Source organism: Nuphar pumila, chromosome 7, assembly GCF_984573655.1.
Source record: "Nuphar pumila chromosome 7, dmNupPumi1.hap1.1, whole genome shotgun sequence".
NCBI lineage: Eukaryota > Viridiplantae > Streptophyta > Magnoliopsida > Nymphaeales > Nymphaeaceae > Nuphar > Nuphar pumila.
The window spans coordinates 94,206,102-94,222,446 of record NC_143255.1 but is presented as its reverse complement, the minus strand read 5'-3'; the positions used below and the strand labels follow the sequence as shown (position 1 = coordinate 94,222,446).

The window sequence follows — 16,345 nt, the reverse complement described above, 5'->3', positions numbered from 1 at the left end:
TCTTTCATTTAGGCCGGTCGAGTAAATCAATGGTATACTTATGATGTGTCAACACTAATGAGTCTTTTCTTCGATCAACTTCAACGCCCAAAAAATATTTGAGCTCTCAAGTCTTTCATTTTGAATCTATTATTTATCACACTCTTGACAACATCAATATGTTATTTGAAATTTTCTACTACTATGATATAATCAATATAAATGAGTAATATTGTAATTCATATATCACCTTTATAGATGAACAAAGAATGATCCGCGAAAACCATGTGGACAACTTTCAAGAGAAAAACTCTCAAAGCATAATTGAGAAGCCTGTTTTAGCCCATATATAGCTGGTTGGGTCTTTCTCATTATACACATGCGGCTACTCCATATACACCTCCTTTGTTAGGTATCCATGCAAAAATACATTTTTAACATCCAGTTGACTTAAATGCCAACCATGATCCACTGCCAAAGAAAGAACTACTTTGATAGTTTTCATCTTCACTATTGGACCAAATATCTCTTCATAGTCCAGTCCATGTTCCTGAGTAAAACCCTTTGCAGCCAGCCTGGACTTATATCTCTCTACGTTGTCATTTGGTTTATATTTTATTTTAAAGACCTATTTTGATCAAACTACATTTTATCCTACAGACCATTTTAGAACATTTCATATTCTACATTCATATAAAGCATGTATTTTTTTCATTCATAGCCTCAATCCATTTGTTAGATTTTGAGGCCTGAAAGTATGATTAAGGTTCTTCATGTTGAGATACACCAGCTAAAAAGATTTGGTGATTCATGCTGAAATTTTGATAACTTACACATCTAACAATAGGACACCGCACTCTTCCAAATCTTCTGATTATTTGTTCTTGTTCAGTATGATCATTTTCATATTCAACATTTTCTTGTTATGGGCTGCTCTCGGATGCATTTTGAGATTCAACATTTTAAATCTTACAACTGTACGCAATTCCTTTGAATCTTCTGTTTGTGACATCCGAATGATCAACTTGTTGTCTCTCAACATTTTGCTGGTTCGATCCCCACGTGTGCACCAGAGTTGCCAGTCGAGGAAGTGACTCGGGAAGCGAAAGCAGGAAGCGAGGCACTTTCGAAATTTTAGAAAGCGAAAAGCGTAGGACGACTTAAAAGCGAACCAAGAATCGTCTAGGAAGCGAACCAGGAGCGAATCGAAAGTGACCTAGGAAGCGAGGGGTAAGCAAAAAAAGAGAAAAATAAAATAAAAATAAAAATAATAAAAAAAGGGGGAAGCGAGTTTCCCATAGATGGGAAGGACGCTTCCTAATTTTTTTTGTGCTTCCCAGCACATTTTGCGCTTTAGGGAAGCGTGCTTCCCCGGTCTCTATGGCACTTCCGATAACTCTAGTGTGCACCCTCTATCCTGTCACTGTTTGCATCGTTTGCTGCTACTGCCTCAGTAGAGAACATATCATCATCTAAGCAAGGCTGATATATCTGTTTTATATTGCCGCCTTTTGAAATAAATTCAGACTCATCAAAAGCAACATTTCTGGAAATACGAATGCATTTATTTTCAAAGTCATAGCATTTGTACCTTTTATAGTCATATGCATATCCAACAAATTTGCAAACATGGGCTCCTTTGACAAACTTGTTTCGCAGGGAGGCATCAATGTGTACATAACACGTGCAATCATATGCCCTTAGATAATTATAATCAAGGTGTTGGCTAAACAATTCATAATGTGGCAATTTGTATTGAAGATGTTTCATAGGCAACATATTTATGATATGTATTGTTGTATGGAAAGCCTCTGTCCAAAGAAATAAAGAAGCATATATTGTATTCATCATGGCTAGTGCACTTTCAACAATGTGCATGTGTTTCCTCTCTGCAAGTTCATTTTGTTGAGGTATCTAGGGACAAGATACCTTTCTACTAACTTTATTCTTCTTAAGATATTGAATAAAACCATTTAAAAAGTACTCACCCCCACCATCACACTGAAAATTAAGAATAGGTAAAAAAAACTAATTTTGAACCATAGTATGAAAGTTGTTAAAAATTGAAAACCTTTATGTTTAAGTTTCACAAAGAATATCCATGTATATCGAGAATAGTTATCAATGAAGATGACATAATATCAGCCCCCGAAAGAAGAAACAATTGGGGTTGGTCCCCATACATCAGAATGTACAATCTCAAACAGTTTAAAAGCACTTTCATTATTTGAAATAAAGGAAGGTACATGACTCTTAAACATTTGACAACTAAGACAAATTTTATTTAACTCATGACTCAAACTAGACGCAGAAATCAAATTACTAGAAACAAGCCTCTCAATAAAGGCCTTATTACAATGGGCAAAACGACGATGTCAGACATTTGATTTATTGGACTCTAACTCATTAACCAAACATGACTTTTCAGCGTTCTGGATTGGAACATGAACCAATGGATTCTCCTTGAAGAGATACATACTCTCATGTCTTTCTCCTTCAACGAACATGTGAAGATCCTTCACATAAAAAAGAGTAAAAATAACACAAACATTAGTATCATCAACAAGTTTAGAAAACGAAACAAGATATTTTTTAATGTTTGAAACAAAAAAACATTTGATCGACGAAGATTTGAATTGGACATGGGAATGAAAGTATTTTTAGTGTGTGTGATAGGGTGATGAGTGTCATCTCTGGGGATAATTTCAATATTCTTAACATATATAATAATCTCCATTACAACACTCATATATACTATAGTGGGAGAATGCTGAAATTGACTAGTAAAATGAATAGCATACTAAATATCAAGACAAGCAATAAAAAGATAAGTTAGAGTTCTAATCATTTGTAGGTATGGAGTTGAATCTTTCAGAGGTTCTCCATCATCTTTCATCATTAATCAATAAGTCGGGTCTTGCACTGCACGAGGTCGGGTAAGGTCCATATCAAAACCGAAACTCAAAAAAATATATAAAAAGCAAATTCCTCCCCCCCCCAAAAAAAAAACCTCTCTCTCTCTCTGATCTCATTCCTTTTTTTGTTTTCGTTATTTCAAACCCTGGTGTGATCCGAATGGAGGTGCGTGAAGACGTAGATCCGGCTCAAGGTTGTCCAGAGATCAACCTAGATCAGAGGTTGCCCCTGGCTTAGATCTACTTCCTCATGAGCTTTTTTCAAAATCCTTTCCACCTTCTATTGCACGAGAAGAAGAAGGGGAGAGAGAGAGAGAGACCTCCTTCGATTGTCCCCCTTCATTCTCCTTCTCCTCTTCCTCGTGCTCCTTGTTTAGGGATCATAAAAAGAGAGAGAGAAGGTGGGGGTCTCTTTTCTTTTTATTATAAAAGGAAAACAAAAATATCTCAATAGCCCCTCTTTTTCAAAAATTTTATTTTAACTTCTTTTATAGTCAAAATATCAAATTCCTCCAGCTTTTCAAAATTTTCATTTAAGTTTCTTTTTTATTCAAAGTATCAAATTCTCTTCTTATATATATATATATATATATATATATATATATATATATATATAGAGAGAGAGAGAGAGAGAGAGAGAGAGTCGTGTCCCTGTACCCACATTTTCTGAAATTTTTGTGTCATACCATACTCGTACTTGTACTCGTACCCATGTGACATAGTCTCTTATAAAAAAAACCATGAGGTGAATATACAATTTTAATTTTAAGAAAATAACAAAAAAACATAATTTGTCATATCAAAGTTGGCCTTCAAGACATCTTTGATATGACTAACTCGCAGTTTATCACCTCATGCGATAATCATGTCATCCACATAGAAAAGTAGAATGACTATACATGCTTCAGAAGACTTAACAAACAATGCAGTGCCAATGTAACAGGATTTAAAACCTAGTTAAACCATCACATTGCTAAAACGATCATACCAATCCTTAAGGGCTTGTTTCAAACCATACAAAGCCTTGCATAGACGAAGAACCTTTCCATGTGCCAATCCTAATCCGGAGAGAGGTTACATATAGACTTCCTCGTTAAGATTTCAATTAAGAAACACATTTGAAAGATAGACTAGTTTCTAATAGATGTTATAGCAATAATAGTTCTACCCGTGGTCATTCTAACTACCGGGGCAAAGGTTTCTTCATAATTTATTTTATATTTTTTACTATGACCTTTAGCCACTAGCCTAGCCTTGTATCTTTCTAATGTTCTATTACTTTTAGTTTTAATTTTGTAAACCCATCTACACCTTATGGTTTTCTTTCTTGTAGATAATAATTGAATCTTCCAAATTTTTACTTTATCTAAAGCTTCTAATTCACTATTTGTAGCTTTAATCCACTCTTGGTGATTTTTAGCATAATTATAAGATGATTCTACGTATGAATGAATGGCCACATATTCTATATTTATGTTTAAAGGAATTAACCATCTACGTGCTTTAGATATTCTCATAGATCTTCTAATACTAGATTGGTTTATCGCTTTGATTTTGGGAATACTTTTCTAAGGCACATGGAGGGTGACCTTCGGCACAACGAGTATATCTTGAATATCATTGTTATTCTCATGTGGATCATGAGTGTCATCATTGTCACTCTCGTGCACACCACAAATATCATCATTATCATTCACATTTATATTACTATCAAAATTATCATCAACATTATCATGCTTATTAGCTAAATCAAACAATAAAAAGTACTCATAATGCCCTTTGGACTCAATTTTATCAAAACAATTTTCTTTTTCAAGAAAAGTAACATTTCTTGAAACATAAAGTTTGTCTTTCTCAATCTCATAACACCTATATCCCTTTTGGTGTTCGGCATACCTTAAAAAATACAATGAAAGGCTTTGGCAGAAAGTTTATTATTTTTATTAAAACAGACAAAACATTTATAACCAAAGTGGAATCTTTTATAATCGAGAGGAGTTTTAAACAACTTTTTTATAGGAGAAATATTCTCAAGAATGGTTGAAGGCATTCTATTAATCAAATGGACTGTCGGAAGGGCAACTTCGGCCCAAAAAAAAATTGAAATTTTTTTTGATATAAGAAGAGTCTTAGTTGTTTCAGGAATATGTGGATGTTTTCTTTTTGGCTAAACCAGTTTTTTGCAGAGTATGTAGGCAAGACCTTTGATGTATAATTCCATGATGATCAAGATAGTTTTTTAAAACATTTGATAAATTTTTTTCTCTAGAATCAGATCTAAAAATCTTAATATTTGCTTTAGATTGGTTTTTGACATAGTTATAATTTTTTTGAAAACAATCAAACACTTAGGATTTGAGTCTAAGAAAATATATCCATGTATATCTACTATAATCATCCACAAAGATGACACAATATGATACTCCTCTTTTAGACATAAGAGGTGTTGGTCCTCGTACATCTGAATGTATTAACTTAAATGATTCTTTAGAAACAAATTGGTCTTTTCACTTGTAAATACACATGTCCATTAAGGACCTTTACTTGTTTTTATTATTTTTGCTTTTTGTTTTTTTTATTAAGCATTTGAATCAGCCCTCGTAAGAGCCGTTGGAATCCTCCCCAACAATCACAAATGTGACCGTTGGAGAGGCTCCCAATGACTCTGTGGGAGACCCTTTGCTTCCATTAGTTGTATAAATAAGGGGTCGTGCCCCACTATTTTGTAAATGCTTGTTAAAGCATTTTCAATAAGAGATTCTTTATATTTTTAAGCTCTCTCACTCATTGTGTGTGTTTGTCACTTGCCCCTTCAGGGCTTATTGTATTCTGCCCATTAGTGGCTTCTTGTTTGTATACATGTGAATCTCTTGTAGTCACTTTGTGACATTGTTCTTTGCACTAGTGTTTCATTACACAAGGCTCCGGTTAAAAAAGGAAAATTTTAAAAGAAAAAGGGGGAGGCCGAATTGTTTAGGTCTCTCTCTCTCCTTTGTTGAAAGGAAGAAGAAGAAGACGAAGGTCTCTCTCTTGTGCTCTCTCTCGCCTCTGTCTAAAGGAAGGACGAAGCTGAATCTCTCTCTCTCTCTCTCTCTTCTTCCCATCCTCAGATCTTCTTCTTCCCTTGTTTTTTCTTCATAGGCTCGGGTTAAAAAAAAAAAGAGCCCGATTGTTTAGGTCTCTCTCTCTTCTTATGTTCTTCTCCTTCTTCTTCCTTTGTTGATCTTCTTCTTCGGTTTTCTTCCCCTTCTTGTTCTTCTGATATTCTTCTTCTTCCCTCATTTTTCTTCTTCCCTTTCTTTGTTCTTCTTCTTCCCTTGTTCTTCCTGAACAATCGAGCATGTTAATCAAAAAATTACTTTGTTCTTAATTTTATATATATATATATATATATATATATATATATATATTGATTTAGTAATTCATTGATTTGTTTCTTATTTGTATTTTATACGAGCATCATTCTATTTGTATTATGTAATTGGTTTACTATATATAACTATATGTGGTGATAGCATTATGTTGTCCTTTAAATAAAATATGTAGAGTGGTTCATGCTAGTTATTGTGATTTTCTTGAAGATTGCTTATTAATTGTTTTTCTATTGTGTTTATATTAATTGTTTCTTTATGTTGTATTTATATTAATTGTCTTTTGTTCCTTGGTCAAATAATCACATATTGTTAGTTGGATCAATTAAATTATTGCATTGTAATCATTGCTTGGAATTTGTTTTATAATTTAGTTTGGATTATCAACTTAATATCCAATTATTCATTAATAGTACATAAATGATGCATCTTTATTTTTGTTTTTTATTTGATCAATTTTTTAATATTTTTTGTGAAGCTTACTCCTCGAGGTTTACGCCTCGCTACGCCTCAACGTTGTTCACAACATTGGTCCTAAGGCTCAAAACTGTGAGGTAGAAAGTGTAATAACCGCATTTTTTTGGGTATTAATTGGATTTTTATAGATATAATGCGTAAACGGTTTGATTTGGGTCTGGGATCCAAGACCCATAAAGGGATATAAAATAAATTAAATATAACGCGTGGATCCAATCCGCGGATCCACACTATTGGAGAACTTCGGACCCAAATCGCGGACCCGGGTAAGCAAAGGATCCACTGATCCTGATTGCAGCAGGCTCGCGGGTCTCGAATCCGGACCCGGGTCGCGCCCTGCGATACCGATAAGTAATAGTAAAAAAAAACGTAAATTAAAGGGCAGGGGTCTGCCCGATAAAATGGAGGGAAGGTTGCGGTTAGGGTTCTGAAAGAACCCTAACACGATGGAAGCAGGGGGCGGGGTCGTGCGAGGCCGCCGAAGGGAAAGGGGGGAAAACCTATCCCCTCCCTTTTCGTGGGCTGCCCTCCTGCAAAAAGGGAGTCCTGGATTTCTTGCTCTCCCTCTCCTCTGCCCCTCATCACCCTCTCTACCGGCATCGCGGCTGCGGAAATAGCAGGCCGACCATCAACAACAGCCTCCCGATCGCGCCCTTCACGCCGGCAGGAGCTCCGTCGTTCGCAAGCCTCCCGGCCACATGCTGCCGCCATCGCCTGCCACCAGAATCGTCGGCGACCTTCTTCTTGCAGCAGCGTCAGCCACCTCCTCCTCCAATCGCCGGAACAGGTAGGATTTCTGCACTTTTCTTGTTTGGGGTTGATTGTATCTCGTGTGTGTTGTGGGTCGGTCAAGAAAGCACACCTATTGCATGCTCAGTCGTTCTAAATAGGGTTCTTGGTTGTCAGGAAGCAAAAGACAGTAGATGATTTGGGGGTTTCATATTCTAGAGTATGATAAACCTAGGTTTGGAGAAAGGGTTCGATTCTTGGTGTTGGGAGACCAGAATCAGGGTTTTCTGGGGTGATGATAGTGATTTGGGGGTTTCTGACTCTTGGTGTCGGATAACCCCAGATTTGGGGATTTCGGGCTGGTAACCGAGGGGAAACTTAGCAGGGCAGTTCCACTTTTATTTTTGCCCCAAGTTTATCTTGATTGGACTGTCGACATTTGGGTGTGAGGTCTATAGACCGAACCCCAGCCGGTAGTTGGGTAAGGATATTAAGCCTTTCATTATATACAGAAAAAAAATTGGTTATGCATAAAATTTCAATTTTTGCAATTGTATGGGTTCTGTGATATTCAGTTTATCCGATTAAATTCTGTTAGGTGTCTATGCAAACCCTGTGTTGTGATACACATATGAAAAAAAAAATCAAGGGGCTATATTGTATCTGTATACGTCCAGTGATGCCCATTCTATCTGGTATAATTCTATTAGTTATATGTTGATCATATTTGTTTCTTGATCAGATTAGTTTTTCTTGATCAAACCTTGTTTCTGGATGAACTGCATGGGCAAATTCCACATCTGATTTTAATCTTTAAGCAAATTTGTATATGTTTTATTGCTTATCTAATCTTGTTTGAGAATAAAAAGATACATTATTAAGCCTACCTTTTTGATTGATGAGTTGTGTGGATGCAAAATGTTTGATACTGTAATCGACACCCTTAAAACTATACATGATGGTTTTGAATCTTTTATTATTTTTGGATTAGCCAGAGATGGCTACTTCATGTTAAAACGAAAAAGTATCCTTAAGATCAGTGTTATTTTTCTTATATACCCTATTAGTAGTTAATTCTAATAGTGGACATTAGTTGTATGTAAGAGATTATTTCAGTTCATGAATGACCTGAATATCGGCACATTTGGAGCTGTTATTATTGAATCTGGCTGAAGAAGTAACATGTTATCTGTTTTCTTTAAAAATTAGTTCGATTAGATACTGCACTCTTATGCATAAAATGTTATATTCTTTTAAATTCCACCGAGGTGTGTTTCTGAACTGATTCTGTGTTTAACTGCATTCTATATTGAACAGTTGTTAGCAAAAAGATAGTTTACCACAAATTTCAGGATAGCTTAATTGCTATTTTTGAAAAGATATTTAGCTGAAAACAAATCGGTTAGAACAAAATCTTAAGTTATATGATACTTTTGTTAACAGAGCAATTGGGTCATATTTATCAGATAGATAACTATGATGGGTACTCATGTTTAGTATATGGGGAGCAATGGGTATAACATATGACAAGAAAATTTTGGGAATTAGTTGGATGTTTAGCTAGGAGGATAGCGGGTTCGGGATTGGTAAAGCGACTATCGTCCCTAACATATGCAGAAACTCATCCTTCTGTCGGATGTATATGAAAAATGTTATCTTAGCCTTTCAATATACTGATTGTGCAATCATGAAGGTGATCATGGTTCAGTTATTAACATTTTTATTGGAACATGTATGCTTGATGTGGATATGAAATTTTACATGTACACTCCCACACTCAAAAGAGATATGCATTGGTTAATACCTGTATATGATGTAGGTGACACACGTAGTGAAGATGCATATGATTGAGATATGACATGCTTATGATTGTGTTAGGGTTGCATGAGTGCACATGCTAGCATGCTTTTTAGTTTGTAACAGGTGAGGTATTTGATGTCTAATAATATGTCATGGCGAAGTTGTTTTGATATAGGTGCATACATGATATGAATGTGTGCAGACCTGAAGTTTCAATTGCTGAATTTGGGTTATGTTCTTGTGTGTGGATGTTAACACATGAAAATGTTTCCTGTGCCTATATTGATGGGACATGTTTATTTATCGTGCATTTATGGATTTGTTTTGAGTACATGTGCATACACGAAATCGATGTGTGTTTAGCATGTAAAATCAAGTATAAATGTCCTTATGTGCTTATGGAAGATGAATGAATGCGTGTGTTAAGTGATTGCATGAAAGCACTTACACATGGATGGTGAACACATGCATGTGACTGTGGAAGCTCATGCACATTGTTAAAATGGTATAAATGAATATGCATTTAGAATCATGTTGGTATTATTGCATACATTGCAAGTTGTCATGATTTTTGCATACGATGCATCGATGGTTTAGATGAATCATCACAGGCCTGGAGAGCCTTGAGCTTGGGTTTGCTTTTTCTTTAATTGTTTAAATGCATCGCAAAAATCATACTTTATATTATTGTTCTATATTGCACTGTTCGATGTGTTTCCACGGGTTGGAGTCTCGTGATGGTTCTCGCAGGGATTGATACGAGCTTTTACCTTGTTTTTGCATGTGGAACTGCAAAACTCAATAATTGGCTCTTAAAAAAAAAGATAATGAATAAGAACAGTGTAATATACGTTCTGGGATATCTCATCTGGAGTATGAGAATCTTAGAGATCCGGTCTTGGGAAGACTGTGAGGATACAAAAACTCCGTGTGCTGTAATTTTGTCCCCTGAACCCGATATTGAGGTTCTTTCTCCTGACCACGGTTTTAGGGAGAGTCCGCCACTTTACCCGGGAGTGGTGTGTTGGTCACAGCTGTGAGTTTGTTTGGTACCAAGAAAGTGGCACTTGTAGGCGTGGGGTGTCTCTTGTGTCCCCGACATTAGATGTGGAGGCCTAATGTTCCGATGGATGGTGTTGTTTCCTGATATCGGTCGAGGGCTAAGTTGGAACCCAGTAATAAAATACAAATTGTGTGTTAAGCTACCCTGGGAACCTACTTGACCTCGGGGTTTGTACCCGTTTGGTGTATCCGCGGGCAACGGTATTTAAAAAGAGGAACTTAAATTGTATGCATTTAATAGGGCATGCATATGGAAATGAAAACTTAAGGAAAGATAATAAGATGATTCATGCATTACACATAAGTCATACATTTTTCTGCTATGCATTAGAACATGCATATGTTATTTGTTTCCTTAATCGTTATATGTTGGTGGATGTGTGATGTTTAACTTTCAATGTATGTTAAATGTCTTGTACTAAAATTGTGCATCATGGTATGATTTAATGTTTCTTTATGCATAATGGATGTACCTTGTGGGATGAATACGTACCTGAATTATGAATTGTCATAATTGCATTTCTTTGAATAATTGTGTGGATTCATATTGTGGTTGTGGGATATATATATAAATACTGTTATTAATGTTACCTGTCAGTTAACTTCTGATAAATTGTTGACTGTCATAGTATAGACCTTTGTTTATTTTTTGTATATACTGAACATAATACTTGACCCCCATATCACATACTGGATTCATGATGTACCACATTAAAAGTTACAGATTTCCTACTTAGACAGTTGTAGTCTAATTCCTATAAATTTCAGGTGAAGAATTGGAGTTAGGAGCGACTGCGGGATGAGGCTTCGATCGGGATTTTGGATTTACTGTTCCAAGGATAGTGTGAGAACTCTGATCTTAATTTTCATTGATATTGAAATGAAAAGAATGTTTTGGTCTTGCTCCATCTGTAATGTTCTGGAATGCTTAGCCCTACGGTATAACTGGTTTCCGCTGTATTGAAAAAAAAATCCTCCAAATTTGGGTTAAGATTTCGGGGCGTTACAGAAAGTCTGATCTATGCTATTTCAAGGAGTTTTTTCATAAACAATAGGATTAACACTATTTTAAGGAGTTTTTCATAAACAACTTGTTTTCAAAAAATAACTTCTTCGAGAGGCCCTGCTTGAGAGCATTGCATTCCGATGTATGGGAATAATCAATTAGTTAATCATTGCAAGTATTATTAAAAGGAGATTCATGAAGGAATATCCCGCATTGAAGCATGAATTGGACAATACAAGGCAAAATATTGTCCCGTGCACCTCTATAGGAATGCCAGAAACCAGGATTCCCCACCTCCCCACAAATAAATGCATGTTTCTCTTCTTTCTTTTTTCTAAGTTTTATTATCCTTCTCCAAATCTTTGGCTTATTATCTTTCTTCAAATCCAAAACCTTCATAATGCATTTTCAATTTACTGTTTTAGATGTGTTCAATTCCTAGTTCTCTTAAACTTAATTTTCTATTTTCGTTCAATGTTTTTGCTTACTCTTCAATTTTTGTCTTAATTTTTCTATAAAAAAAAACTTTGTTTCACAACTTGCTAGCAGGACGAGAGATTTAAGTTTAACCAGCAACACATTTGGGATAGCAACTTCATATATACTTGAGAGAAAATTTATCAAAGGTGCGTAATAAAGGAAGAAAAAATGCTGCTAAAATATGTCAAGAAGAAAAATTGTCAATAACTGTCATCCCAACATTTATTTTCAGTGAGAAAATGTGAATGACAAATAGGAGTTGCATGATTAGGTGCTGGCAAAAGAATTTAACCTTTGAGAAAAAAGACAAGTGAAAACAAACAATGCAGCAAAATCTCTATCAAGCTGGAATTTTTCGTTTTTAACTAATGAATACAAAAGCAGTGGTGACATGCATCCATTTGACAATAATAGTCTCTACATGTTGAAGAACAACCAAAAAGAAAGGCAGGCACAGGCCTCTAAAGGTACTGCAGGCTTAAGCACATAAGATGCAAGTCTAGGGCTGCACACAAACCAAGTTCTAGCCAAGCTTGGGCTGGCTCGTTAGGTGAAACAGGCGGTTCACGCTTGGCTCAAGCTCTAGCCAAGCTACTGTCCGTGTTCAGCTCGAGCCGAGCCGAACAACTTTAATTTAAAATGAATTTTGAAACAATGTAAAATGTTTTTGGAAACAAAGAGGTGGTGGGAAACGAACTCAACACCTCCCCTACAAGTGACCAACATCTTACCCATCAGGGTAAGACGCTTTCTCTGTTTATTTTGTGAACAGATTATATGATTACATGAATCCATATCTAACTCAATATGCCAAGCCTAATTGGGCTTATCAAGCTTATCCAAGCTCGATTGCTTGTTCAGACTCGAGCCATATATGAGTACCAAGCCTCAACCATTACTCAAACTCAGCTCATTTACATTCTCGGACAAATTTGAGCCAAGCTTAAATGGACCGAGCCTAGCTCAGCTCTTTGTGCAGCCCTAGATGCAACACATTAAAGTATGGAAAAGGGAGTATATCCAGACAAAATCAAAGGCAGTTGCAACTTGCAACTCATATACACTTAAAAATGTCCTCAAAATACCTCGAAAAATGTGCTTAAATTTCCATTCAACATCATGAAGATCCCTTGCAATAAGCTCTTGGGCAGGTGGTTGCTGAGAAAAATCCTGAAGGCAAAGCCAAACAACATCAAAGTGACCAGTAACTCAATCAATCAAAAGAGCATCAATTTCATAAGATAAATTATTCCATACATTAGAACCAGGGCAACTAAAACATACCAATGGAGGAAAAACCTTCTCAGCTGCTCGGCGAGGAACTGAAAATCCTCCATGTGTGCTAGTGTCACTGGCTGTCAAAATCTTACAGAAATAATTAGTTGGTTGTTTGCTTTGAACACCCAACTCTGCAGGTAGACATGGATCTTTCTGCGCTTGCAGCAAAAAGAAGAGCATGTAAAGAGATTGATAAGATCCCGACATAGATGAGATACATGTAAAAGACGTAAGCAGGTATTGCTAAAATTGCATAAGCATCACCAGACTTAGAGGTTGCAAGGTAATTTGTGCATAGACTTCATCTGTTTCTACATCTGCCTGAAGTTTCAAAGCTAATCAGCTGTAGTGATTCTTGAGACAACTTGAAACCAGTCAAAGATGGTAGAACTCACATGCATGGTGACATCGTGAAGCCGACAAATCAGCTGCGGAGGCAGTCTGGGATAATTAGGAATATGAGCTGTCACTACATTGTTGGTTGTTGCAGCAACCTGAATAAAAAAAACATCATAACAGGACCAGTGATAAGGAAATCAAATTTTCCATATAACAAGATAAAATGCCTACTCTTTATCCTGACAATAACTCGGGCTAGGTTAGTGCTAAACAACCAGAAAATGAATAAAACAACATCAAACAGCTAACCGTTACCTGCTCACTATGACCCTGAGGGAAGTACACAACTCGGCTCCCTAGTTCTGGTAAGCAAACAAGAGCTCCAGCACATGCATGCCAAAGCTCTGAATTCAAACATCTCTTTTCACCTGCATACCCAAGCAAAGATTATCAAATTATAAAACAGTTGAAAACCACAAACAGACATAAACAGCTATGTACCGTATAATTTGTTGCACAGAGAAGTTAAGAACAAAATAGATTCAGAGGAAAAAAGTAATTGTTGTAAAACAAATGCACTTCACCTATCATCCCACATACACTGTCTCCATCAAAGACGATCTCAATAAAGAATTTCATTTGATTTAGTTGATTGCAAGATGAACACATACTGTTGGTTTTTCTCCCTCTTTTCCTTTTTTTGGTAAGGGGGGTAAGGTGTTAAAATTGTAATCTCATAATTAATCTCATATGTGAGATAACTATATCATATGTACACTTATTCTTTAGTTTAGCTTCTTAGTTTAGTTAGAATTAGGCTAATTAGAATAACTTTTATTTTCTGTTTTTAGGACATTCAAATAGGCTTATGCCTTTATTGACTTTTCAGTCAATAAAGCATAAAGCACTTTTATTTTCTGTTTTTAGGACATTCAAATAGGCTTATGCTTTTATTGACTTTTCAGTCAATAAAGCATAAAGCATTTATTGGGAGACGTTGGATTCCCAAAAGCTCCCATTAGAGCAGTTGGGAGCCCAACGACTCTCCCTCTCTTGGCTCTTTTCAGCCCTATAAATATGGGCTTTTACTTTTTGTATTTTAGGACTTTTGTGTGAGGGTTTATCCCACTTTAATGAGATATATTTTTTCTCTCTTCGTGTGTGCCCTCTTTTGAATATTTCGGTTCTTGCGAGTGTGTTGAATGAACTTTTGTGTTCATTGAGAAAGATCGTTTGTGAGCTTCTTTAGAAGTTCTGTTTAGGGTTCTATTTCCTTTCATGGTATAAGAGCTACGGTTGTGATCAAGCTACTTATGTAAAGCATGTCACTCAAGTTTTGGAGAAGAAGAGGTGCTCTTCTTCAAGTATATATAACAGAGTGATCAACAAGCTTGGAGGTGTGTTCGTATCTACCATTCGTGGTAGGGTATATCTCTCTCCTCTACCCTCATTAAGTATTTATTTTTCTTCTTCTTGTTAAGCCTTGCAAAATGGATGACAATGATAATGTCACCATTAAACCCATTAAGCTTAATTATTTAAACTATGTCACATGGGCTTCAATTATTAAACACCTTATATGAGGAAAGGGGTTATGGGGATTAGTAGACGGGACCGATATGAAACCTAGACTAATCCTCACCAAGGATGAAAGCGAGAAAGAAATACCTCTCACGAAAGTAGAAAGAATCGAGGTCATTTCCACTTATTAAAAAAAAATGGAAGGAATGGCGAATGGTATAAGATTCTGTGTGGGGTTCAGCCTTCACTGCAGAAAATAAGAAAAGAGAGAGAGAGGAGGGAGATTCACAATGGCTGGGGGCGGCGCACGTTAACCCAACCTCCCAGCCCTAAACTTTATAAATAGGTAAAAATACAATAGTTGAAATAACAGAGAAATTACAGGAATGCCATTAATGAAATGGCATTGAGCATGTGTTAAAACATAACGTGCGTATAGATCTGGATCTGGATCCAGATCCATACGCATACCATATTTTAACACCCTCCCTCAAGTTGTATGTGGTCTTGGAGCATGTACAACTTGCTCTTCAATAGCCAAAATTGATGTCTTGTTAACCCCTTGGTAAACAAGTCTGCCACTTGATCTTTTATTCGAACATGACGTTTATTCGTCACCTTCTACTAGATTCGATACGAATGAAGAGACACAACAGGACATTGCTCTAGTTTGTTTACGTTCCTTAAACGGAGGTTTCTGTACTTTATCATAATCAGGTTGTCGTTCGTTACCCTTACTATTTCTAACAGACTCTATGTCCGGAATAGCCTCAACTTATCCCCATAACCCAAGGCCTTACATGGCCAGCTGTCCTATCTTCGCTTAAGTTATCCTTCTTAGAATGACCCTAACTTTCATAGAAGACAAAAAACATAACCTCGTATCAAGATCTAGATTTAGTAAGGATCTGATTCTCTAATCTAAAACCAGTATATAATCATGCTACAACAGAAAGCCAAATTTAAAGATTCATAACCGGCTATAACAAATGCTCTCAGAAGAGCATCATAACACACCATAATTCTCTACGAAAACAAAATCTACAAGTTCCACGCTGGATCACCTGGTCTGGGAAATGTACGACCTCACAAGAAATTACCGCCCTAGATGGTTTACCTGGTCTTGGACAATATACTTCCTCACAGGAATTCGCCGTCTTTGCGGCTACCCGATCTTGGACAGTGTACTTCCTCACAGAGATTCACCACTCTAGTCGGATTACCTGATCTTGATCATACATACCCTTCACAGAGAATCCTTTGCGGACAAGGTCCTCAACATGTACCAAAATCAATGATACATGCATCAAAACAAACGACGACTCCCAAAGTCGATAGCCACCAATAATGAGCACCAGTATATATCAGAGTTACCAGAAGCACCTAGG

At 36.3% G+C, this 16,345-nt stretch overlaps 1 protein-coding gene across 4 annotated transcripts in view; it reads right to left on the bottom strand.

Annotated features, from left to right (window-relative positions):
* Positions 1-16,345, bottom strand: part of LOC149832507 (auxin response factor 12-like) — a 95,820-nt gene that overhangs the window by 49,880 nt on the left and 29,595 nt on the right. For 2 of the 4 annotated variants that reach the window (XM_090014546.1, XM_090014547.1), the window contains exons 3-7: positions 13,752-13,864; positions 13,493-13,591; positions 13,362-13,418; positions 13,104-13,250; positions 12,905-12,989 (exon numbers count right to left, since the gene is read on the bottom strand). In XM_090014546.1, the coding sequence (XP_089870672.1) occupies positions 12,905-12,989; positions 13,104-13,250; positions 13,362-13,418; positions 13,493-13,591; positions 13,752-13,864 (501 nt within the window). Of the gene's footprint in view, positions 1-12,904; positions 12,990-13,103; positions 13,251-13,361; positions 13,419-13,492; positions 13,592-13,751; positions 13,865-16,345 lie in introns of those variants that run through there. The other 2 variants (XM_090014548.1, XM_090014549.1) reach the window with 1 other exon arrangement.